General features: G+C 49.0%; 1 protein-coding gene across 6 annotated transcripts in view; it reads right to left on the reverse strand.

Annotated features, from left to right (window-relative positions):
* Positions 1 to 26,122, reverse strand: part of ARHGEF12 (Rho guanine nucleotide exchange factor 12) — a 1,284,704-nt gene that overhangs the window by 973,415 nt on the left and 285,167 nt on the right. For all 6 annotated transcript variants that reach the window (XM_069614339.1, XM_069614338.1, XM_069614336.1 and 3 more), the window contains 2 exons: positions 12,755 to 12,853; positions 12,490 to 12,539 (listed from right to left, as the gene is read on the reverse strand). In XM_069614339.1, coding sequence (XP_069470440.1) covers positions 12,490 to 12,539; positions 12,755 to 12,853 — 149 coding nt within the window. The remainder of the gene's footprint in view (positions 1 to 12,489; positions 12,540 to 12,754; positions 12,854 to 26,122) is intronic.

The following is a 26,122-nucleotide window of genomic DNA, read 5'->3' on the forward strand; positions in this document are numbered from 1 at the left end:
CCTTGCACAAAAACGTCAGTAAAACATGCCATGCTCGTGTAAAAACAAAAAAAAAAAATCATGCTCCAATGTCCCTTCCCAAGTCCCAGCGTGCATACACAGATGCACATAGAGATAGACGCATTCAGACACAGTCGCACACGAGTCATGCACCCACATAGCTGATCAGTCATTCACCCCAATAGCATTTAGACTGTGTGCTTATTAACAAGTGTACACCATTCACACGGCATTCATTCATGGGTGTGCACTTGCAGTCAAATCCTAGCATACATACACCCACTTAGACACTCCCTTGCATGCATGCACGCATACATGCATACATACAATCCCTGCATGCACACAAATGCACTTTTTTTAGTTAACAGTAATTATTGAAAGTATGGGACATGCAAAAGCTGAGCCAGCAGTTAAGCCTTTCGCTGCAACATGGGGGCTGTGGGGGTGGAAGGAGTGTACTGATATCTCCATGGCAGGCTATTGTCCTTTGCCTACACTTCAATGCCGTTTTCTCACCTCGGAGAGCAGTGTATTTGCTTAAGTATATACACTGCTCTCCGAGGTGAGAAATGTGACAAGTACTAGTTCTGAGCCCCGGTACCGGCGTAACAGCAGAGGGATGCCTGCTGTGTCAAAGTGGGGAGGCTTTAGCCATCCCATGCCCATGCCTGGCGCCGCCCCTGGGCACAACCCACTGTGAAAGTCAAACCATCAAAATGTTTGCAACCTCCACCCTCTTCCAAACTTTGGATCTCGTTGTGACCACCACTTAAATGAATCTGCAAGTCTTCCTGCGACATCATGAAATATTTAATCATGGTTTTCATCAGCCTAGCTAACTGTGTTCTGTTACCTGTATTTGTAAGGCACATCTACTCTACCCTTTACCTTGTGGTGCCATCTCCAAAAACATTGTCCAAGATCTAGACTTGAAGGCGGAGAAAGGATGCAGAATTAATTCCCCCAGCAGAACATGCACACTTAAAGGGTGGGTAGATGGAAAGCATGATTTAAACGACACCATAGGAAATCTTTGTTCTGCAATTGGCATGCTGAACAAGCAACATTTTCTGTTGGCAACATCCTCCTTTGGGGAATCCAGATTCGTCCTTGAGCAGCTCACATATTCTAAAGCTATTGTCACATTTTCAGAAGGCGACCATGTATAATGTACCTTTGATGGCTCCTATTGCTCATTTCCATCTTGTCTTTTACTTCTGCAGTCCCCCGATTTCCACCGTTAACCACCTCCCCCCAAAAGCATGAAACTAATCCTGGTCGTTTGCTGGAATCAGGTCTTGCTTGTTTTGTGCTTGGACTTTATCCCTGTCCATCTTGCTCGTCAGCCCTTGCTTGCATAGATTGTTCCCAGGGTCTGCCTGTGTACCCCCTTGTCATGACAGTCTTGCTTACCTTCTTTTTAATGAATTAGGCCAGTTTTAGTATTATAACCTATATGACATGCATTACTTACCGTAAAAGCATTTCTGATGATTGTATCTGCTTAGATTCACATGCTGTGCATATGGTCCGACATCCAGTGGTAACTGCGGAGTATTGCATCTTGTCTTTGGGGGACCGAAAGGGGCCGTCGGCATAGGCGTGTGTGAAACACTATCCCCATCGTGACGTGTGTAGTACTCAAAATACCTCACGCGCCGAGGTCCCGCCGATTGTATTTTTTCTGCCATGAGGGAGCCCAAGGCTATAGTGAGTGAGTACATGAAGAGAGAAAGTAGTAAGAAGTCTATGTTCCTTCCACCCCGAGCGGGGAGGCAGGGAGGGCGCATGTGAATCTAAGCAGATACAATCATCAGAAATGCTTTTACAGTAAGTAATGCATGTCTTCTGATGCTTGTTAACCTGCTTAGAATCACATGCTGTGCATAGACTAGCGAGCAGTACCCGGAGTTGGAGGTGGGTTGTGAGAAGGTACAGTAGAAAAAAGATGTCTTAGTACTGCCTGTCCCACCAGAGAATCAGACCTAGAATGAGTGTCTAGGCAATAGTGTTTTGTAAAGGTGTGTACAGAACTCCAGGTTGCCGCTTTGCAAATGGACTCTAGGGGAACATTTGCAATGAATGCTATGGATGCCCCAGTGCCTCAAGTAGAATGTGCTCTAGGCATGAAGGGCAGTTCTCTCTTTGCAAGAGTGTAACAGTGTGATGCATTTGACAATCCACCTCGATATTGCTGATTTAGAGACACGGTCCCCTTCTCTACCAGCTGCCACTGAAACAAAGAATTGTTTAGTTTTCCTCAGTGGTTTAGTTCTATCCATGTAGAACATGAGTACCTTGCGCACATCTAGTGTGTGAAGGCTTCTTTCGGCCATGTTAGTAGGTCTCTGGAAGAACGTGGGTAGTTCGATTGACTGGTTCACATGGAACTTCGAAATAAATTTCGCAGCAAATCTGGGATGTGTGCGCAGAACTACCTTATCTTTGTGGACTGTAACAAAGGGGTCCAAAACCGAGAGGGCCTGTAGTTCGCTAACTCTTCTTATAGAAGTGATAGCTACTAGAAAGGCTGTCTTGTAAGTAAGGTCTTTCAGACTAGCTTTATGCATAGGCTCAAAATGGGGTCCCATGAGCCTAGTTAAAACCACATTTAGATCCCACCCAGGGGGTGGGTGGGTGATTGGGAGGGTGGGGGGAGGGGGAGGAATACATTCTTTTAACCCCTTCCATAAAGGCTTTAAATCACAGGTATTTTCCACCACAACACCTTCTGCTGTGACGTGGTATAGGCTGACAACGCCGCTAGGTGAACAGGGTCGGACTGGGACAAGAAATAGGCCCGGACAACCAAAAAAAAGTGACCCTTAAACCATCATCCGTGAATCGCGTCAATTCATGACTTTACAGAAAATGCTACTTATGGAGGGTTCAAGTGTCTGTTACATTACAACACATAAAATAACATAATTTTGCATAAAGTTCTGTGACATGGTCCACAGCTCCGAGCAGGAGTAGCATGAACACGACCTTTCACCCCTTGACAAAACAGGAAGTGGCATCAAATAGCATTGCTCCTAAGTACACTACGAAAAATATGGTTATGATTTCACTAATGTGACATACATTTCATACAAGAATGGATCACCATATGTACCATTAATATCTATGTGTAGGATCCATATTGTCAAATTACTGTGAATGCAAGCAGACGTCCAAGGCCAAATGATAATATGTTATTGTATAGCACTTACGCTTAAGCTCTTTTTTTATAGAACAAAACCTGCATACAATATCACCCAACCTGTGTTGGTACTCAAGTATCGACCTCAGAAGGATGAAAGGCTGAGATGGTTCGAACCTGCAACCTGCAGATCAGACACACATCGCAGCAGCGAGCACTCAACCCACTGAGCCATCATATCGGCTGGAGTAAAATGAGCAATTATTCTGTAGTGTGAATACCATTAAACTGGTAACTGAGATTTAACAGCAGACCAGTTTAGCTCATCAACACCCTCACGTAACACCAATTACATCCAGCCGGAATCAAGGCCTTTCTTTGGACAAAATCCGTTTTTTATTTTACATGCCAGAAAGAAACCCCCCCCTTCCCAGCGAACCCCCCCATGACTGTGTTTGCATGCACACCCACCAGTAAAACTGAACCCCAAACACACTGGATCCAAAGAAGCACCCACCGCAACGGTGCCTGCATAATGCAAACACGTGATGCTATGGTCAAATATTTGTACACTGTACACAAGCTTTTAGGCACAAGGATTTTGTCAAGTGACTGAGGACAAAGAGATGGAATATCTTGTATGATCGTAACAGAGACAACGGCAGAAAAAACATGCTAGTACTGCAACTTTTGAAAAGCAAAATACATAGTCACTCACGGTTACGGAGGGAGATCCCGCCTACCGTACCATTGGGACCGCTTAGGGGTCTTCCCCGTGGGGTCCCACTGTCCTCATAATGAATGAGGAGAGCTTGTACTGTGCCGTAAAAAGTACAACAGCACAGCCATGGGAATTGCTGATAATGAGGAAAAGTAAACCAACAGTCCCAGCGTACAAAGGGAAAATCCAAAGTGAGGCGCACGCGCGCGCCCACACATACACATGCGCAGGCACGCAAAACTTCTATACAGTCCAGAGACAAGTTCTTATCATTGTTTAAAAAAAAAAAAACAGACCTGTCGGTTTTACCAATGCCTGTTACATGTATTACTATGTACATGTCTCAGAAGCAATGCATGCTCCATGCCAGAGAAGGGACGTCTTTTACCACCTGTAGAACATCCTTGCCAGCACACTTTTGCCCCCATACTTTTGTATGCCATTCTCCCAAGATAAAACTAACGCCCCCCACCACAACAGCTGCCTGCCATCCTGTGTAACATGTGTATGCCAGCCCTTTTTTTTACAAGGTTTTCCCAAATGGACATGTCACCCGTTTAAGACATAACATCACAATCCATAATGTGCTCATGGCATGGGATGAAACTTTGATGCACTATCAGGCCCCCATATAGCCACGTGGCCATTTCCTCTAAAACCGTAACGGGCATTTAAACGTAAAAAAACGCTGCGTCAACTGTGGGGCGTCCAGAGCTGTACATGGGTTCGCTCACTGTGTGCGCAGTGACATTTCCGTCATTGAAGAATCTGGTGCATTGTGGGAACTGTAGTTTTGCTTGGTAGCAATTTAAGCTATGGGAAACACGGCGTCATACTGGCATGCCGCCAAATGATCACACTGCACACCCCTCTCTTCCCAATGACCCCTGCGGCTTGCGCCCCGAGATGCTGGCATAGGTTGGCGGGGAGGCGGGGTGGGTGGTGTAACCCTCTTTTGTATCGGCCCTTGTCTCTGGCAATCCCACACAGAGTCTCTTTGCGCGGCAGCCGTGTGATCTTGGCCAACATACGCATATTCGGCGCTGCTTGAGTCTATATTAGTGCATTCCTTAGGATTGTAAAGGTTACTTTAATTCATTTTCGTAAATGCACAAATATGCATTGTCTTGCCCTAAAATGACCCACGTTGCAATCAATAACTTGCTCTGCGCGGCTTGCCTTTAGATGACCCCATCTCAGTTTTAAATGATTGTAGGAACTCCCCTTTTAATCTGGAACTCCACACCAGTAATGTTGGCATGCACACAACCCTTTATTTGAGCAGCACCCGTGCATTCATGGGGGCGCTCCATACCTTTCTTGCCCGGCTTCCCTTCAGTGGGCTTTGGGGTGGCTGTTGCCATCAGCACTGTCTCCTCCACGTCCTTCCCACCAGCGACAAAGGGCAGGTCCGTGCCATTGGTTCTATCGGTGCCGGCAGCAGGGGGCACGGTGCCCCCTGCCTGGGGCGAGCAGAGTCTGTTACAAATCACTGGGAGGGAGCAGGCTGGGCTGAGGCAGCCCCGCCCGTACCTCCCAGTGTTTTGTAGCACTTACTGCTGCTGGCGCCAGGGTGTCGCGGGCCGAGGCAGTTAGCCGCCGGCCCGCCGCATTTATCAAAGAAAGGTAATACTTCAGTGTTACCTTTCTCTGCATCTGCGGCGGGCCGGCGGCGGAGGCGGGCGTGGGGCTGCAATTGCAAAGGATCTGTAAGTTACTTACTTACAGATCCTTTGCAACTTGCATCCGCCTGGCGAGGCCGAGGCCCTGGCCTGGGGGCTGGTTCCTGAAGTGTGAAGCCCACGCCTTGGCTGAAACCGGCCCATGTGGGCTTCAGGAACCGGCCCCCAGGTCTCCGGCCATGATTTTGCATCGGCCACGGGCCGATTGGCCGACGACCCAATCCGACGCTGTAGGTGAACCTTTAAGAAATTGAAGACTAACCCAGAGTTCAACAGATGGGTTAGATATAACACAATGTGTGAAGGCGAGCAATAGGTGGGATTGACGCCTTTGGAACTGCACCAGATGACAAAACCTTTCCATTTGCTGGCATAGCAATAACGTATGTTAGGCTTTCTTGCCTCCCTCAGTATGTCCATGCATCTTTGAGGGAGTTGCAGATGTCCAAACTCTATGACCTCAGGAGCGTAGACAAATTTCCCCGACCAAGTTATCCAGAGCCCATTCCCCTTGGATCGGTTCTGGGGGTACCTGGAGGCGTAATCTTGGCATTGGGCGTTCTCCTGAGTAGCAAACAGGTCGATCTCTGGAAACCCCCTTTCTGCGAAGACGTTGGATACAATGTCTTCGTGCAATCGCCATTCGTACTCTTCTGGCAGAGGAAAATCTCTGCTGAGTACGTCTGCCAGAAGATTGAGTTCCCCTGGAACATGTTGGGCTATCAGGAATATCTTGTGTTTGAGAGCCTATATCCAGATGTTTTGGGACAGCTTGGATAGCCCTGGAGAGTGAGTGCCCCCCCGTTTGTTCAGGTAATACATTGCTGGTATGCTGTCGGTTAGGACCAGCACTGTCTTCAGTTGCTCCTGAAAGGCTTTCAATGCTTTGAACACTGCTAGTAGCTCCAGTAGGTTAATATGGTTGGACGCTACCTGCGGGGACCACACTCCGTGCGCTGTCTGTTGAAGCAGGTGAGGGGGGCCCCCCCCCCCACCCACCCCGTGAGAGAGGTCTGTCGTGAGAGTGGCTTCCACTGCAGGGGTGGTGAAGGTTTTCCCCTTCAAGAGGTTCTCCCTTGACCACCACTGCAGAGAGAGAACGAGGGCTGGCGAGACAACTAACAGATCTTCCCATTGTCCGCTGGCCTGACACCACTGGTTGTTGAGCCACTCTTGCATGGGACGCATGCGCAGCCGCGCGTGGGGAACCAAGTATATGCATGATGCCATCATCCCTAGCAAACGCATAGCTTTGCATACCATCACCTCTCGACCGGCTACATACTGAGGAACCTGAGAGAGCATGTTCTGAACCCTCTTGCTGGAAGGGAAGACTAGACCGTCTTACGTACGAATTAGAGCCCCCAGGAACTGTTTTACTTGGCTGGGGACTAAGCTGGATTTCTTTTCGTTGATAGAAAATCCCAGGCTGAACAGTAGGTCTACTGTTTTTTGGGTGTTCGAAAAACAAACGTTGAACGAGTCCCCTGTGATGAGCCAATCGTCGAGGTAAGGGTAAAATGGAACTGAAAGTCTGCGCAGGTGTGCCACTGCCACTGCCAGGACCTTGGTAAACACCCTTGGCGCCGAGGCTATGCCGAAGGGGAGTACCTTGAACTGGTAGTGTTTGTCCTGAATCACGAACCTTAGGAATTTTCTGTGCGCTGGCAGCATTGAAATATGAAAGTATGCATCTTTCATATCCAATGTTGTTATGAAGTCCCCCTGTTTTAGCAATGGGATCACCTCTTGCAGTGTTACCATGCAAAACTTCTGGGGCTTTGTGAACTTGTTCGTTGGGCGCAGGTCTAGAACAGGACGCATGGTGAGATCCTTTTTGGGTACAAGGAAGTACACTGAATAGATACCCTTGTTTACCTGAAGAATCGGGACGGCTTCTATGGCGTCCTTTCCCAACGGCACTTCCACCTCTTGGATCAGGATCTGCAGATGTTCCGGTGAAGGCGTCAATGTTTTGGCGGTCTGAACTGTGGAGGTCGGGCGAATTCCACGCAGTAACCATGGGTGACCGTCTTTAAGACCCACTGGTCTGAAGTTATCCCCTCCCATGCCTTGAGGAAAGATTTTAATCGCCCCCCCAACCGGGGAGACATGGGAGGGGACCTGGACTTGGTGGTCATTTCTGACCCGAAGTTGACGCTCCTCTGGAATTGGAGCCTCTGCCTCTATTCTTTCCGCGCTTCTGACCCCTCTGGGGGTAGTAAGTGGGGCTTGCAGCAGGGAGACTTGTGTTGAAGTTGCCCGTGCCGAAATAGTTTTGAGTGGCGCGGGCTTGTCCTCGAAAGGACCGCCGAGAATTACTGCCCCTCTGTGAAGAGGGTTTCTGGGAAATTTGGTGCAGCGACTTAATAGTCTCGTGCTCCTTCTTGGCTGTCTCCAACGCATCGTCTACCGTCTTCCCAAAGAGGTTGGCCTCTTCGATGGGTTTGTTGATAATGGCTGCCTGGGTCTCAGGCCTGAAGCCCGACGTGCGCAGCCACGCGTGCTTCTTTAGGAGAGTACTCTGTGCGAGAGACCCGTGGCAAGGGGAACCCCTGCTCTTTTGTGAGTGTTGGTCACCACCAGCGAGTCTGGGATTGCGTGTCCTTTGATATATAGCGGGTCGGTGGGGGAGGGTCGGAAAAGTTTTTCGACCCTCCGGTTCACAGCCCTAGTCTGAGCGGGTGTGAGTAAGGAAGGAGCCAGCCGTCTTAACAGAGCTCAAAAGAGGGATAGACTGGCTTGCCGGAGGTTTTTCATTAATAATGTCCTCAGTGAAATCTTGTTCGGGCAAGGCTTCAAGCGTGGCAATTTAAAAAAATTCTGCTGCTTTCTTCAACATGTTGTTGAAAGCCATTTGATTATCCACCTGGGAAGCTTGTCGAATCTGGGTGGACGGGGGAGAGTCAAGGCAAACGATATCCGAGTTATGATCGTCGTGCTGGGTGTCCTCCCATTTGTCAGTTGCTCCTTGATCTTCCCCATAGTTGCCCAGAAAAGGGGACTCCTCTTCTGTATAGATGTCCTTATACGTGTCCATCTGGACATCTTCTTGATAGTCAACTTGGTGTTGGATATCTTCATGTATTAGAGGGTTAGGGTCTACCCGAGCCTTTTTTGGAGGAGATTGATCAGAAGCTCTGAAAAATTGCTCCAGCAGATCCATGCACCCCTCGAATTGTTCCGTGGTCCACTTGGATGATCCAAATGGGCCTAACTGAGTAGGGACCGTGGTCTCCGCCCTAAGGCGTTGAGAGGATCTCCTCAGGGTGCTTGAGAGGGGTACCTGGCTTTCTTCGTAAGATTCTTCAGGATCGTCTTCCAAATCCGTGGAAAACTTTTCGGCGGATTGGCCCATAACTTTGGGCGGAACCGGTACTAGGCCCACCGCCGTAGCAATCCTATTGATACTCTTACGGATAGACAATGAATCTTAGGGAGACAAAGCTTCTGAAGATGTGTCGGCAGTGGAAACATCTTCTGCGGCTACAGAAGGGCCTGCGGATAGCTTCTCAGGTAGAGGCCTACTCGTAGTCTTCGGGCCTGTACGGGCCTTGGAAATCGTCGAAGTTTCTTGTACGGAAACTTCGGCGCGTGTAATTTGGGGAGTAGCGCTCTTGTTATGTTTGCTATGCCCAGTCATGCGCTGCTGCGGATGCGGGGAAGGCTTCGGATCAGACCGATCCGTGGGCACCGTCGAAATTTCCGGTGGACCCGTTGGCGCTTTCGCCTTCTTCGACAAAGTCGTCGAGGAGGGCGCTTGGGTTGTGTGCTTTGTGCGATGCGATTGTACGCTCCCATCACCGGGTGTGGTCCCTGTAGCAAGATCAGAGTCGAGCATGGAAGAGTCGGGGACGGGCATGTCGGCCCTAAAATAGTCCGCCTCAAGGACTATAACGTCCACGTTGTACGTCTGATCATCCGATGTACCCCCGTCACTTTCGGCTGGTGTCGCGGCAGGGGAGGGAGGCTCCACGCGTGACATTCCAAACGCGGCCCACCGCTTCAACGGCGCTCCTTAAGGGTTTTAGGTTTAAGGAGTTTACACGCCGAACACAGCTTTTCGTCGTGCTCTAGGGGGAGTCAAGCTTTACACTACGTGTGCTCGTCTTTCCACGATATCTGACCCTACACACAGGGCAGAATCTAAATGGAGTCCTTTCCATAGCAGAAGGGAAGGGTGACCAGACCAAAAAGGAAAGCAGTGGAAAAGAGGAAAGACATAACAGTATGGCAAACCCCGAGCCCACTCTCCCTACTGTGTAGGCTGGCCAGAAGGCCCGACCACGTGGAAGTTCGAACGCCGGATCTTAGGCGCCGGAACCCACAGCCGTAGACGATTTCCCTGTAGTCTTCGTCGAAGATGTTCTTGATGGGCGAAGTGACTTAATGGGGAATAAAAACAACTATTTGGTAAGATAAACAATGTCTCATGAAGAGCTCCTCTATAGGGCGACCAGTTAGATGGGCGGAAAAAAACAATCTGAGGGACCTCGGCGCGTGAGGGATTTTGGGTACTACACATGTCACAATAGGGATAGTGTTTCAGACACGCCTATGCCGACGTCCCCTTTCGGTCCCGGAAAGACAAGATGCAATACTCTGCGGTTACCACTGGATGTCGGACCATATGCACAGCATGTGATTCTAAGCAGATTAACAAGCATCAGAAGTTTCACTTACTTATTCTGAGTGTGCTAATGTTCTGTGCTCCCTAACCCAATGAAACTTTAAACTTCTGGGCAAGCATACTTCCAACTTGCATGGCAGTCAAGCCTAAGTCAATGTACAATATATGCTGCACAATATAAGAAAGCCATAATCACAGCCAAATCTTAATCTGCATCATATGACAATAACAAATGCCTCCTCTGAATCCAGAGAGCTCTTTGCCATTTATAAGGAACTCTCCATCCCAGCTGCCAAATCGCAAGATATTGTGAAAGATGAAACATGGTGCAACGGTATACAAAAAGCCCTGCTAAACAAAATTGTGCTTCTGCAAACAAAAATTCAGGAGTATCATAAAAAGTTCACTGAGCACATCAAACTATTCTCCCACTCAGAGAAAGGCAAGAATGACCCAACAATACCCTTCAAATTCAGAGAAGTCACTGAGTCCGAAGTAATAGACATTAACAAAATCAAGCCCTCCAAGGAGACACCTGCCGCGCCAAACTTATCAACGTGTGTGTAGACACACTTGCACCTTTCCTAAAGACATTCATCAATGCCCCCTTCAATTCCAACACTGTGCCAGACAGCCTTTAAAATGCATGGGTACGACCACTACAAAAATAACTAAAAATACACTGGACCCAGAAATACCCAACAAATACAGGCCCATCACCACTGTCCCATTTTTACTGAAGATTATGGACAAAGCTACTTGCTTATATGCTAATCCAGCAATACTTGGAAGCAAATCACATCCTAGGCAGAATACAATCAGGATTATTCCTCCTCCTCCTCCTTTGACCTTGTCAACTATGATATCCTAGTAACAACTAAAAAACAATGCCCACTTCTCCCGCAAGCTATTTCCTGGGTTGCATCCTTCCTCAAGGGCAGGCTCATGAGAGTCTTCAGACTCAGCAAGTGCTGCTCCCACCACCATTCACTGTGGTGTAACCCAGGGATCTTGTACCGCTCCCAAACTGTATAATATCTTCACCCTCCCCCTTTTCAATGACCTGGCTCATCGTGACATAGCTTATTCCAACTATGCCGATGACACTCAAATCCTACTCCCACTAACCGGGATCTATGAACAAGACGCAGCAGCTCTAACCGATGTCTATGCCGCGCCAGGTCAGTGCGATAGCCTCCTCCGCTGCCCTCACCACCAAGATCATCAACGCAGTCAAACCATTCCTCTCCAAAAAAAACTGGCTAGCCATTGCCAGAGCTACAGTCGGCACCAAACTGGACTACTGCAAAGCCCTCTTCCTGTGCACCTCTGCAAAAAAACTCACAAGTCACCCAGAAAAATGCCCTTAGAGCAGCTATGAGCATTTCCAAAAGGGAACACATCTCACAGGCCAGGAAAGATGCACATTGGGAGTCAGAGAACGTATCCTTTTCAAAACCATGGCCATCACCCACAGATGCCTCTCCTCCGATGCTCCGCCGTACCTATCGGAAAAGATCACTCCCAACACATCCACCCGACCCCATTTGGCCTACCAAATATATGTAATCACCTTCAAAAGAATGAAAGCGGAAGGCTCCAGCTTTCAGCACTTGGCTCCCAAATACTGGAATGCCCTGCCCACTGCACTAAGAAATGAAAAATCCTGCACTGTCTTCCACAAACTGCTGAAAACGGACCTGTTCATTTTAGCCTGTCACTGCACTGCCAGTATAACATGCATCTACCACCTTGCTGTGCCAGATGATGCTCTAACAATGGCTCATACCACAACGATTTATATTATGTATTATATCTCCATGTATACTGTACCAAGCTAGTAATCTAACAGTGCCACGATGCCCATGAGCCGTTGTGCGCTTCACAAATTTAAATAAATGTACATGAACTGCATTGCCCGAATTTTGCATTAGCAAAGTACTGCCGTAAACATGCTTTGAGGTATACCGTTTGCCTTCTGAAGCAACTCTATGTTGTGTTGGCATCATGCTCAAAGATTCACAGCATCAACAGTGCATATTGCTTTTATCGACCTGGTTTTCTTTTTTTACTTCCTGTTTTAGGTTGATGCTACTTTTGATTTTACGCTCATGATTTCCTCTACTTACTTGTCCTTCGCTTATGCTCTTTTTTTGAGGCTCCATTATGATAAAGTTGAGTCAGACTCCATAGAGATTGTTAGGGTAGCACCAGTATGGTTTCCCCCCAGTCCAGCAAGGTCTACCATGTTCATAAAGGGATGCTGCCGCCCCACCACCCAATCTTTGGAGCACCTTCACAACAGCATTATTACCTTGATGATGCGGTCTCCAGTCTGAACTCCAGCTCGCATTGCTGCTCCATCTACATGGAAAGAGTACACCATTCATGATCATGCATATATTTGCATTAGGTTATTTTCTGCATATTACAAAATATTAATTTAGAATTTATACTCCCCACTCTGCCACAATCTCACAAGCGGCAGCCTTCGACCACACCCTCATACTTCCAATCTACTTTATATAGAACACAGATGTGCAATGTGTTGCCCTTACACACATTAAAAAGCCACTTACCATCCTTCACAGACTGGACGAAGACTGGGTTATCACCACTGACTGTCAGTCCAAATCCATTCTCATCACGTTGGATTATAACACAGCGTTGAACCAGTCCTAAAGGATCAGAGAAAAGAGGGTCAAACTGGGCTCAATCAATCACACAAGGGATGGCCTTGCCTCTGAGGGGCAGCTCTAGCATCAGGAACAACTGACTTTTTCCTGGAGTAACTCCAAACTTGTAAGATCCTCGCTGCCAAGAGCAACTGCAACTTCTCGGACTGGCACTGCCATGCTCTCTCCGCAGGAACAGCAACATCACAGACAAAATTGACTCATTGTACCTGCCTCACTTAATCAAGAGCAAAACCAACAGAATGGAGGCTTGTTTGTTTTCAAAAGCAACGCAAATGTAGAGCAAATAATTTCCACAAAATCACAAAAGGCATCTCCAATATCAGCTACCAATGCATACCGGACCACACCGAGCAGCTGAAGCAACAGAGACCAGCTAAGCCTAAGGCATAAACAGCATCATAAGGATGAGAACTGAATTGAGCTGAATCAAAAACATCTGCAAATAACTTTGATATCTCCCATTAAAAGAATCACCAGGATACAAAATAAAGCCCTCCCTGAAAACGGGTTCATCAAGCTTCTTGGATTTCGTGGTAGCCATTCATCTGACTAATCAAAAGTTATTCTAGTACCAAAGCGACAGACAGCTTTTACTGCTAATAAAGTTGATTCTTTTGAGATATCCGTGTTAACAGTGCAGACATGGCACTTACTTTGCAGCAAAAAATTAGGGGCCGATTCTGAGGTGCATGTTAAATAAGAAAAGTGCTGTATCTCAGCAGAAAGACACTTTACCATGATGCAAAGGATTCTGAGCTAACCCGAGAGTGGCGGTAATGAATCAAGTCCGCCAATCCAGGAAAGCTGTGATTTATGGCATATATTTATAAATGTAGCATTTCTTAGACTGCAGCACCACTTTTCTAGTTTAATGAAAAGTTTAAGAAAACGTTCTTAAATTAGAAAAGTAACAGTCAATGCTCGCAATACCGCTGAAGCATGTTTCCCCCACAACAAGGGATTTTTAGCAGCTTTTGCTGCTGGAAAACACAACATTTCCTCTCCAATATTGTCACCCACCTCAGAATGATGGTGCTGGAAACTGTAGGAGAGAAGGTTGGCTTTGTGTAGCGCATTATACCATGATGGCCAATTTCAACCAGCTCCCTCCTTGAGAATCTAAGCATGTATGGAAACAATTTCATCCAAGAAATATGGATTCTCCCCCTCCACCCAACCTGTGTGAGTCTTTCTCCCTTGCTGCTGCTGGGCTCCTGAGGCCCTGTCCCCTCCGGACTAAAAACAGCAGCCTGCCCCCCAGCCCCTCTTCGAGGGTGAAACCTGCAAGGGTGGGGGGGGCGTGCAGGTGTTTGCACCTGTGAGTGTTTGCGCCTGAGGGTGGGCTGAAGGCCGCTTCTCTTGGAAGGTCACTAAGGCCCCCTAAAGACATTGGATACTGCAGAGGTCGCCGCTAGGTGGTACTGGTGGAAGTTCCTCCGGTACAGACGAAGACCGGGAAAAGGAGTTGGATTTCTAGGGCCTTACAGATAGTAGTTTTACATCCCTCCACCCTCCTCCCTCATTCTAAATAGAAGGTCCAGTGCGCTCAAAATGGGTGCGTTAACTCCAGACACCCCTGATGTGCAACCAAACCCTGCAAATACAACACCAGTGTTTGCATCCATATGTAAACGGAAAATCATAAAAGTAGACAGGAAAACACCCAGCACCAGGTCCACTGCCAACAGCACGCATTAAAGAGTTAACCACAGCTAATAAGAGACCTTTTGGTGAAGCCCATTCTTGAATAACTGAAATCAATTTCCTGGGTTTGTTTGCCCCTCCACACGCTCCCAACTTCCCTTCCACCTAGTGTGGACCCATGAGGGAGGAAATCAGTTGCCAAAGACACTGCTGACATCACTAATTCTATTGAATTTGGCAAAGCTGAAACCGATGGAAGCCTGATCCTACGCCAAATAAACAAAGACATGTGCCCTGTGTCATTGTCAGCATCTGTGGGTGTCCCTTCAAGAATGGTTGTAGGGGGTGCGATTACTTCTGCTCTTGTCCCCAAGCCTGGGAAGTCCAGCTCTACCAGCTGTACAATGCCTATATTCCCACAGTTTCAGACCTTGCATCTCTCCAAAATTACAGCTATGTTTTGCCACACCAAATTCTGACAACTGTGATGAGGGAAAATATAACGTCCAAGAAGCCTGCCCCTGATGAATTCCCTCACTGTGCTAAACTTTCCAACATAACTACACGGTGGTATGGATGTTCTAAAGGGCCAGCGGAGAACAATGAATCATTTGGGCCCGTGCACAAAGGATCCATATGTTTCAGGCCACAGGTGGAACCTATAGGGGCTATTAGTGATCTGCTACCAGCCAAAAGGCAGTGTGGTTTTTCCCCTCCCTGCGAGAGAGTAGTCAACAGTATCCAAACTCATTTGGATTAGAGGAGCCCAGTGTCTAGCATTTGCCAGTGTAGCATTCTTTTGGCAGAGGTTTTCCAACTCATGAAATTAGTCCTCCATCCGATTGACCTTGTGGGCAGTGTTATAAGTGAAGAGGGGCATAAGGCTGGTCTGGGGGCCGAGAAAGGTGCCCAAAAGACAAGTGGAGGAGGGGTTGCCTGTGTCTAACATTGGTCCTGAGGATACTGTCACCAACCACAGAGATGAAGGGCTTTCAAATAGGCTTAAAATAAATACCCATTTCTCAACAGGCTCAGTGGGAGCGGAGGCATTACCAAAGTTGTATTATATATCCATGCCCACAGCGGCACCAGCCATTGGCTCTTCCAATCTTCATTGCTGCACCCTACGGGCCCAAATGCAGGCTAGGCGCCAGGGGCAATTTATAAACCAGGTATGGCAATGCCCCAGCTGGGAAATGCTTTTGAAAGATTAACTGACAACAATAGTAGGCGGTTTTAAAGGGCAGAGAAGTAATTACCTCCAAAAGGTCCCTAAGCTTGCACCGAATTACCATGAGCCCAGAGAGGCTCTTTTAAATAAATATCTGCACTGGATTCAGGTGGTGAGAGGCTGCTCATTTGTCAACCGGGAGCACATTAAATGCTGTATTAGGTCTTGTTCCCAGCGATCTAATCTGTACGAGTATCAGAATTGATTTCACAGACTTCCATCTAGTTGAGGGTATATTACACTTTAATAAACTATGCAGTCTCCCGTTAAAATCTGCAAAAGTACTCAGTCACTCTTCCTGCGACAGTATCCCTTATTGGTCTGTGCTCACAGGAGCAAATGCTGCCCCGTTAGGGAATAGTGTACGATTATCGGAAATGATTTCACAGACATCCATCTAGTTGAGGGTACATCTAGCAAATGCTGCCCCATTGGGAAATAGGCCCCCAACAGAGGATCGCCTGTTAAGTCCATCAAGGTTCACGGTCCATTGACACTATACACCATTTCTGCAAATAGTTGGTCTCAACACAGTTTATGTCATTGCCAAGTGATAAGACATGCATTACTTACCGTAAAAGCATTTCTGATGATTGTATCTGCTTAGATTCATATGTTGTGCATATAGTATGACATCCAGTGGTCACCGCAGAGTATTGCATCTTGTCTTTCGAGAATCGAAAGGGGACGTCGACATGGGCGTGCGTGCCTGTAACACTATCCCTATCGTGATGTGTAATGTACCCAAAATCCCTCAAGCATCAAGGTCCCACCGATTGCATTTTTTCTGCTGTGAGGGAGCCTATGACAATCGTGAGTGAGTACAGAAAGAGAGAAGTAGTAAGACGTCTATGTTCCTTCCATCCGAGCGGGAGGAAGGGTGGGCGTATGTGAATCGAAGTAGATACAATCATCAGAAGGAACAAGTTACTTACCTGTAACTGTTGTTCTCCAGCATGGGTCTGGCATGGATTCACATGCTAATGAATATTCCCCGTCGTCAGGCCGGGAATCCTCGGTATAGAAAAATCAGTATCAGTTTCGTTTTTGATCTGTCTTTCTCAGTAGTAACCAATCACTGGTCTCTGGGTCATACTACCCCCAGCCAATGACTGCTCTCTCCCTAAGCCCCGCCCCTGGCGGCCATCCTCAGATTTGGTAGCATGTGAAGTGGCAGTATGACCAAGTGAAGAGCCGCAGAGGGGTAGGCGGGAGGCTTCGCATGTGAATCCATGCCAGACCCATGCTGGAGAACAACAGTTACAGGTAAGTAACTTGTTCCTTCTCCAGCATGGGGTCTGGCATGGATTCACATGCTCATGAATATAAGAATACATAGCAGTATACACATGCACACCCACGGGAGGTGGCAAAAGGCTCAATATCAAGCAATACAACAACTCAACATTAAACAACTCTTACCTCCTCACCAGGCTCACCTTAGGTGAACAGGTTGCGCAGCACTGCCTGGCCGACTCTGGACTCCTCCCTGGAATCCCGGTCGACGCAGTAGAATCTCGTGAAGGTGTGCGTCGACCTCCACGTAGCAGCCCTGCAGATGTCGAGCAGGGGCACACCAGACAGGAACGCCGTAGTAGCAGCGATTGCTCTGGTCGAATGGGCCCTCAGACGGCCTGGCAACAGTCGGTTTGCCAACCGGTGACAGTGCATGATGCAGCCGGAGAGCCATCTGGAAATGGAAGTCTTCGAGAGAGCCTTCCCTTGATTCACAGGTCCAAAGTTCACAAACAGCTGGGGCGTGGCCAGCAGCCGAGCGATGAGGACGTGAGCTCGCTTCTCTCCTGGGCCGCCAGCCAAATTCTGAAACAATCCTGCTTTCCTGCAAGACTACAAGTACCCAAAAGTGCCTACTCAATGTGGGAACCTCTACTGTACGCCCCTACCTGCTCCTGGTGAAAATCGGTGCCGCAGAACCCGCTTAGCGAGGCTTTTAAGAAAGCAAGCGTGCGCGCCACAGAGCATACAAAATGGCTGCTGCGGACCGCGGATGAACGGAGGCCACCGTGTGTCACCATCGAACCCTGCCCGAATACCGGCGGCTGACGAGTGCGGTGCTGCGCTGGACCACACGACGGTCAAAGGACCCTAAATTAGAACCAAGTCAACCCCGGTGCCCCTCCCGGACTGCAGGGAGCGGGACCCCGCTGGGTGCCTCCCGCCGGTGAAACCCGTGGAAGCGTGGAAATCACCCTCCAACGGCAAATCGTGAGGCGGAGGGGATACACCCATTGAAGCGGCGTACACAGGCAGCCAAGTCCGAACCAGCATAGCGACGTACGCGCCCGTACACTGCTTCTGCCTGCTGGCACCATCGGAGCGTCCGGAACCGTTGGGGCTCCTCGGGAGTTCCACATAGCGCTGAGCGCCCACCAGACTCCTGAAGCGACCCCCGCTCGCTGTCGGACAGCTACTGCCTCTATCCTGCGGTAAGGAGAAGGGAGGACGGGAAGGCAGGAACTTGCGTGTTTCCCCCTCGCCGCCGGTGGGCCCGCTACGGGGACTCTCCCAGCTGCCCCTCCATAACGAAACAGATCCGCCATATTGAGACACACAGATTCCCTGGGATCAACGGGCGACCTACATCCTCACCCCCTCCCGGGAGAGCACTCAGCGGGGTCACCAGAACACGGTGGCACATGGTGAAACCGTCTCACGACGCACCTGCCTACGTGGGAACACCGATACAGCTACGCCAAAGAAGTGCTGGAGGGTGCGTTGTTGAATGCTGTGCAATCCCAAAGCAAAAACTAACTGCGCACTAAACCCTAACACAGTATCCGGCAGATTGCACTCGGACTAGGGGAGGAAAGAAGCTCTACAACGGAACAATTGCCTCGGACGTTAACAATTGCCTCGGACGTTACCGATTAACGTTATAGACCATGCCAGCTGCTACAGGGAAAGACAAAGCAAACAAATTGACAAATCAAAGCAAAATGGACCAATTCACCACGGCCGCAGCAAGCGCACAAGCGGACCATGAACAATCAAACACCATGTTAGAAACACAACAAGACATATCCCTGAAGGATATCATGGCTGCGATAAACTCCAGAACCTCCATGGAACAAAAAATGAATGGCATCAGCACAGACGTCTCGCTCCTCCGTCACGATCTCCAGAAACTGTCCTCCCGCACAGGAGAAGCAGAACAGCGGATCTCTGGGACTGAATATGGGCTGCACACCATGGAACAAAGGATGGCCGGGGTAGTGGCATGTCTGAAAACACTGGAGGAGAAAGCAGAGGACAGTGAAGGCCGATCAAGGCGAAATAACGTTCGCATCCTGGGCGTACCGGAGAAAACGGAAGGCCCTTCCATGGAACTGTTCCTTGAACAATGGATAACTGACATGTTTGAACCCCAGACATTCTCGAAGTTCTTCTCAATCGAACGAGCGCACCGTGTGCCCACTGGAAGACCGATACCCGGCGCACCTCCACGCACCATAGTTGCACAACTGCTGAACGATAGAGATGCGTTACTCCAGACGGCGCGAGCCAAAGGCACACTGACCTTCAATGGATCCAAGGTAACATTCTTCCCTGACTACACAAGGGAGGTCCAGAGAGCCAGCCAATCTTTTCATCAGCTCAAAAGACAACTCCAGTCCCTACACGTAAAATACGGCCTGCTCTTTCCTGCCCAGCTCAAGATATACCACGGCGGGACAACAGTACACTTCACAGACCCAAAAGAAACATGGAACTGGGCAGAGAAACACATTGAAGGCGACTGGAAACTTGCAAACAACAGAACCAGAAACAGAAACTGGCGTGAGCCACTAGACAGAAGGTGTCCAGCTCCGCAACCTCCGATGCAAGAACCACCACAGCAAGAGGAAATGGGCTGAAACAGTGGCACCATCAAGAAATACTACTCCATCGCGGCCCATTTAACGAACTATCATACCATACTGATGTAATTGAGGCACGCGGCCCGCGAGGCATGGGAGCACTCACTTCATCGGCCAAAGCCACGCCCTCAGCTCAACACTTGAGACTCGGAACACCAGACTTGCCTAAGAACAGTAAGTCGAAAGAAAGGTGTAAACAGTTCACATTAAGTTAATCTGGCGGAATAGTTGTTTGACGCCAGTAGAGTTAGGGCGACAGATACTTCATGTTGGGGAGGAGTATAGGGAGGGGGGGGCGGGGATTTGTTTCATGTTAGTTATGTTCCAAGACACCACACCATTTATAATGTCAAAAATCACACCATCCCTAGCACACCGATTGTCACTCCGATCTTGCCAGCAGACCACACAACACAGACGGAAATGCATGTCCCGACAAAAAACCAGCCTGCTCTTAAACTTGGCAGACATCACCATAACATGAAACACCACAATGCTATCAAGGGCCCGACGCATACTGTTGTCATCCACACACGCCTCAAATGGCAGGAATCACTAATGTGAACAAAAACAGGACAGTCCGAGTGATGACTTGGAATGTAAATGGGCTCGGCAATTGCATCAAAAGACGTCTAGTACTGCAAACACTGAATAGACATTCCCCGGATGTGGTATTCCTGACGGAGACTCATCTAGCCGGTACCAACTGCTCATTCTTTAGACGCACCAACTACAGCCTAGCATTCCACGCCGGTTTTACCATGGGGTCACGAGGGGTACTGATCCTAATACATAAAAGACTCCCCTTTGTGCCCGCATCCATTACGCAAGACACGGGAGGGAGGTTTGTACTCACGACAGGTACAATTGGAGAACGCTTGGTGACCATGATGGCGGTGTATGCACCTCCCAACCTACTGATCCCCCTAACTAACGACATTACACCTCTAATTATGAATAATCTTGCAGACCTTACATTGATTGGGGGAGACTTTAATGAGGTAATGGAGGTGGACCTTGATAGAACACATAGAAGATCCAGAAATCCGAACACACGTACAAAACTTGCCACATTCACTAGCGCACTGGGACTGCAAGATGTATGGAGAATGCTGCACCCTACCACAAGGGAATATTCATACCATTCTGGCGCACACGCCTCGCTGTCTAGACTGGACTATCTCCTACTGCCACTGAATAACATGCAAAGTACGTGAGGCACAATTTCTCCCCAGAGGTATATCAGATCATTCCCCACTTGTAATAACACTTAATACCAACAGGTCGATCCCACCACCCAGCCGGCGATTGAACAGCTACTACCTAGGCTTCCCAGAGCTAGTTGAACATATCCAAAAGACCACTGAAGAATATTTTGAGAGAAATACCAACTCAGTGGATAACCCGGTAACACTATGGGAGGCATTCAAGACAGTACTCAGAGGGGAAATAATAGCCTGGACCACAGCCCATAAAAAGAAACAAGCAGAAGCAATACGCCACGCCGAAGCGAAAGTGCAAAAAGCAGAAACCTATCACCTAACCCATGACAACTCGGAAACGCACCGCGCACTACAACTGGCGCAGGCGCAACTCCAACACATAGCCCTAGACAATGCAAAACAGGCGCACACTGCAATGCGCGCAAAGATATTCGAAACAGGGGATAAAGCCGGGAAAATGCTGGCATGGCTGGAACGTAGAGACCTGGGCTTCAGCCAGGTCAGGCAACTAACAGGCGAATCAGAACCATTCGTGACAGACGTAGACATAGCGGAGGGCTTTTCAAAATACTACACTGAGCTATACAGAGCACCAACCTCACCACCTGTAATGAACATCCTAGAGGAAATCACCCTCCCCACCCTAAACACAGAGCAGTCGACTCTACTAGAACAGGTAATCACTGAAGAGGAATTAACCCAAGCCATGTCAGAACTCCAATCGGGCAAGACCCCGGGCCCAAACGGCTTCCCAATTGAAACATGGAAAAAAATAGGAGCAAATGTAATTTCCCCACACTTACTTCGCTTACTATAATACTCACACTCACAGGGCTGTCTCCGCCCCTGACTTAAGGAAAGCCACAATTATAGTCCTGCCCAAAGCAGATAAACCACCTGACAAATGCAGCTCCTACAGGCCCATTTCTCTCAAACTGCGAGGCCAAAATATTGGCAAAAGTACTAGCCAACCGCCTCCAACAAGTCATACACACACTTATACATCCCGACCAGTGTGGATTCATGCCACACAGATCCACTAGACAAAACATATATAGGCTCCACACAGCACTGGAGAAGCTATCTGAGATACAGGACCCTCTGGCTTTACTCGCCATAGACTTCGAGAAGGCATTCGACTCAGTCTACTGGGAGGCAATATGGACCATTATGTAACGTATGGGCATTGGACCGCACTTCATGAGCTGGTTCAAACTACTTTACAACCGCCCCAAAGCAGCCACAAAGGTAAATGGACACGTCTCCAACCCCTTCCACCTAGGCAAGGGCACGAGACAGGGCTGTCCCCTGTCCTCCCTAATCTTTGCAATAGCAATTGAGCCCCTAGCAATTCTATTAAGATCCACACAAACATGGAGCGGCTTCAGATGGGCAGACGACTGGGAAGACAGGGTATACTTATACGCAGACGACTTGTTAGTATATCTGAAAGACCCACGCAAATCCTGTCCCATAGTGACGCGATTATTAATAAAATACGGTGCATTCAGCGGCCGTCGCGTCAACTGGACCAAATCCATACTATTCCCACTGAAACAAATAGACAACGCGGTGCCAGATGAGTGCCCATACTATGTGGAAAAGGAGAAATTCAGATACCTAGGCATCCAAATTACGAACAACCTGACAGACTATGTGCCCAATAACCTGCACCCAATAATGACAAAATTTAAAGAAGACGTCCGGCACTGGATGTCCCTACCACTAACACTACTAGGCAGAGCCGCACTTTTCAAGATGCTGGCGCTCCCCCACTTCCTTTATATACTTCAAAATGCGCCACTAACTATAGCGCCCAACGAATTCCGTAAAATAGACCAGACGCTCAGAAAACTGCTACGGAATGGAGGTCACCCTCACTTAGCATTAACCACACTACAAAGATCTGTATGGGAAGGCGGAATCGGACTGCCCAGATTGCAAACCTATTACTGGGCTAGTCAGATGGCAATAGTGAACGACAGACTCCACGCGGACATGACATTACCACACAACAGAGAACCTGATCCTAACCGAAATGAACGACCCATACTTAGGTACCTCTACCGGAAGAATAACCAAGCTACTACCCCATCCATGCTGTCACACATTTCCCTAACATGGACAAACATCCACAAATACCTAGGCTGGGACAATAAGCTGAACCCAGCTCAACCGTTGTGGGATAAACTACTCCCGGAAGTGAATAAACTTCCAAAATGGCACTCTTGGACCCAAGCGGGCATCACTAAAATTGGCGACATAATAAAAAGTAACGAAAAAATACCATTTGCGGATCTAATCACCACCTCCGATCTGATGATAAATGAGCAATATTGCTACACACAACTCAAACACGCACTACAGACCCATCTCCCTGAGATGATCGACATGCCTGAGTACACCCCTTTAGAACGTAACCTATTCCCGGACATGATTAAAAACAAAGTCACATCTACCATGTATAGTGCCATAACATCCTTTGCCACCGGAGAACTAGCGAGCCTGAAAGCCAAATGGGAGGGGGACGTAGGTGACATACTCCCAGAGGAATGGGTAACTGCTCTGATGTTCCCCAGAGAAACAGCGATCTCCTCCAGGCTAAGATTGATCCAACTTAAAGTACTGCATAGAATATATTACCCGAGGGTGGCACTATTCAAATGGGGTAAGATTTCCTTTTCAACCTGTTTGAGATGCAAACGAGACGAGGGCACATACTATCACATACTATGGGACTGTTCCATAATCCGACATTACTGGCAGCAATGCTGCGATGATCTCTCAAGAGTACTGGGTAGAACAATCCATAGAAACGCAAAACTGTTACTACTGGGAATAGATGATGAGGGTGAACTGTCACGCTACGAGAAAGTGCTATTATTCACGACCACTGCGTTAATCAAGAGGAACATAGCGCAACTCTGGGGCTCTGAAACGGCACCAAACTATGAACAATGGATCACGGACGTGAACATTTGTGTCGCAATGGAAAAGAGAGTCTACACGGCCAGGGAGATGTCCTGAGAAAGGCCCAAAAATTTGGCAAAAGTGGGAAGATGCACATTGAAAGGTGGCCCCCGCCCGGAAGCGGAATGACACCCAAGGACGTGAACAGAAATCGTAAAATCATACTCTATTGGCACAACAAAGGCAATTGACAGTGCTAAGAAGCTCTATTGTAATGGGTACGCGGAAAGCATTTGTTGGTGGGTGGGGTAGGGACATAACTTTTATCTTGCTGCGCGAGACGTATGTTTTCTTTATGTGAAAAAACAATAAAAAATGTTGTATTAACAAAGTTCACAAACAGCTGTGATGTCTTCCGAAAACTCTTCGTGCGGTCCACGTAGAACTTCAGCGCTCTAACTACATCCAGCGAGTGCAAAGTCCTCTCAGCCGGCGACGAAGGCGACGGGAAGAAAACTGGCAACACCAAGGGCTCGTTGAGGTGGAAGTCCGACGGCACCTTGGGCATGAAGGAGGGGTGCGTCCTCAGCACCACCCTTGTGTCGTGAAAAGTCAAGTATGGAGGCTTGCAAGACAGGGCCTGGATCTCTCCCACTCGTCATGCTGAGGTGATAGCCACGAGGAATGCTGTTTTCCATGACAGAAACTTCAACGGCACCGAATGCATAGGACCGAATGGGGCCTCACCATGAGCCTAGTTAGCTCCACGTTGAGCTCCCACGCCGGGGCAGGGGCCTTCACCGGCAGGAATGATCGGAACAGTCCTTTCATAAATTCCTTCACCAGACGATGAGACCACAAGGACGCCCGCTCCGTAGTTCTGGTGTAACGTGAGACGGCAGCCAGATGTACCTTGATGGAAGCGTGAGATAGTCAGCCTTGGCCAAAGACAGTAGGTACGGCAATACTTGAGGGGCTATAATCCGCAGAGGGTTAATCTTCTGTGCACGGCACCAGACAGAGAACCTCTTCCATTTATGTCCGTAGCACGAGAGTTTAGGATGCCCTGGCCTTTGCAAGAACCTCTCTGCAGTCGGCCTGGATGTCGTATCCTCCAAACTCTAGTGCTGCAGGAGCCAGGCCTGCAAGTTCAGCGACTCTGGTTCGTGATGAAGAATGGCGCCTCCTTCTCTGGAGAGAAGATCCATGTCCGTCGGCAGCTTGACTGGTGTGGAGACTGACAAGTCCAGAAGGTCCGGGAACCAGATCTGCCTCGGCCACGCCGGTGCGACGAGGATCATCCTGCACCGGGACCTCTTGAGCTGGTTGACGAGCCGGAGTAGCAACGGCGGGAATGCATAAAGGAACAGGCCGTCCCAGGGGAATGAGAAAGCATCGCCCATGCTCCTCGGTTGGGGAAACCTGCTGGCGAACCTCCGGCACTTCGAGTTTGCCGCCGTCGCAGAGAGATCGATCTGGGGTTTGCCCCCATCGTCAGAAGAGTCGGTCCACTTGATCCTGGCGCAGTTCCCACTCGTGGCACGAGCGCAGCTCTCTGCCGAGTGAGTCAGCGATGGTGTTTTTTATCCCTGCCAGATGAAAGGGTACCAGAAACATCCCTTGGGCGACGGCCCAATGCCACAGATCCTGGGCTTCCTTGGATAGGGCAGGGGATCTGGTTCCGCCCTGCTTCCGAATGTAAAACATTGTGGTGGTGTTGTCGGTGAAGATCCTCACCACCTTGCTCTTGAGGGACAGAAGGAAGGACCTGAGGGCCCAGAACATTGCGCGGAGCTCCAAGATGTTGATGTGGAGAGTCTTCTCCTCCGGGAGCCAAAGGCCTCTCACGTGGAGACCCCCGGTGTGCGCTCCCCAACCTTCCAGGGAGGCATCCGTTGTCACCGTCACCTGGTGGGCCAGGGCTAGGAAACCTGTTCCCGCTGTCAGATGAACGTGGACACCCCACCATCGTATTGCCTGACGGAACGCTTCGTCGAGCGGGATCCTGTCCTCGAAGTTGCCCGTCGTCTGGATCCAGTGGGCGTCGAGGAATTCTTGCAAGGGCCGCATCCGAAGTCTGCAGTGGGGCACCAGATGCATGCAGGACGACATCATTCCGTGGAGGGACTTGATAGACCTCACTCTGGCCACGTCCGTGGCCAGCAGACGTTGCACCTTTCCTAGGATGGTGCTTATCCTTTCCTCCGACGGTGAGGCCCACCGCGCCACTGTGTCGAGCTGTGCTCCCAGAAACAGGGCGACTTGCGACGGGACCAGGTGGGATTTTGGAAAGTTGATGGAGAACCCCAGGTCCGTGAGCAGCTGGACGATCTTCGCAGTGTGTTACACGGCGAGCTCCCTT

This window comes from Ambystoma mexicanum, chromosome 9, assembly GCF_040938575.1.
Source record: "Ambystoma mexicanum isolate Mex_15411 chromosome 9, UKY_AmexF1_1, whole genome shotgun sequence".
NCBI classification, from domain to species: domain Eukaryota; kingdom Metazoa; phylum Chordata; class Amphibia; order Caudata; family Ambystomatidae; genus Ambystoma; species Ambystoma mexicanum.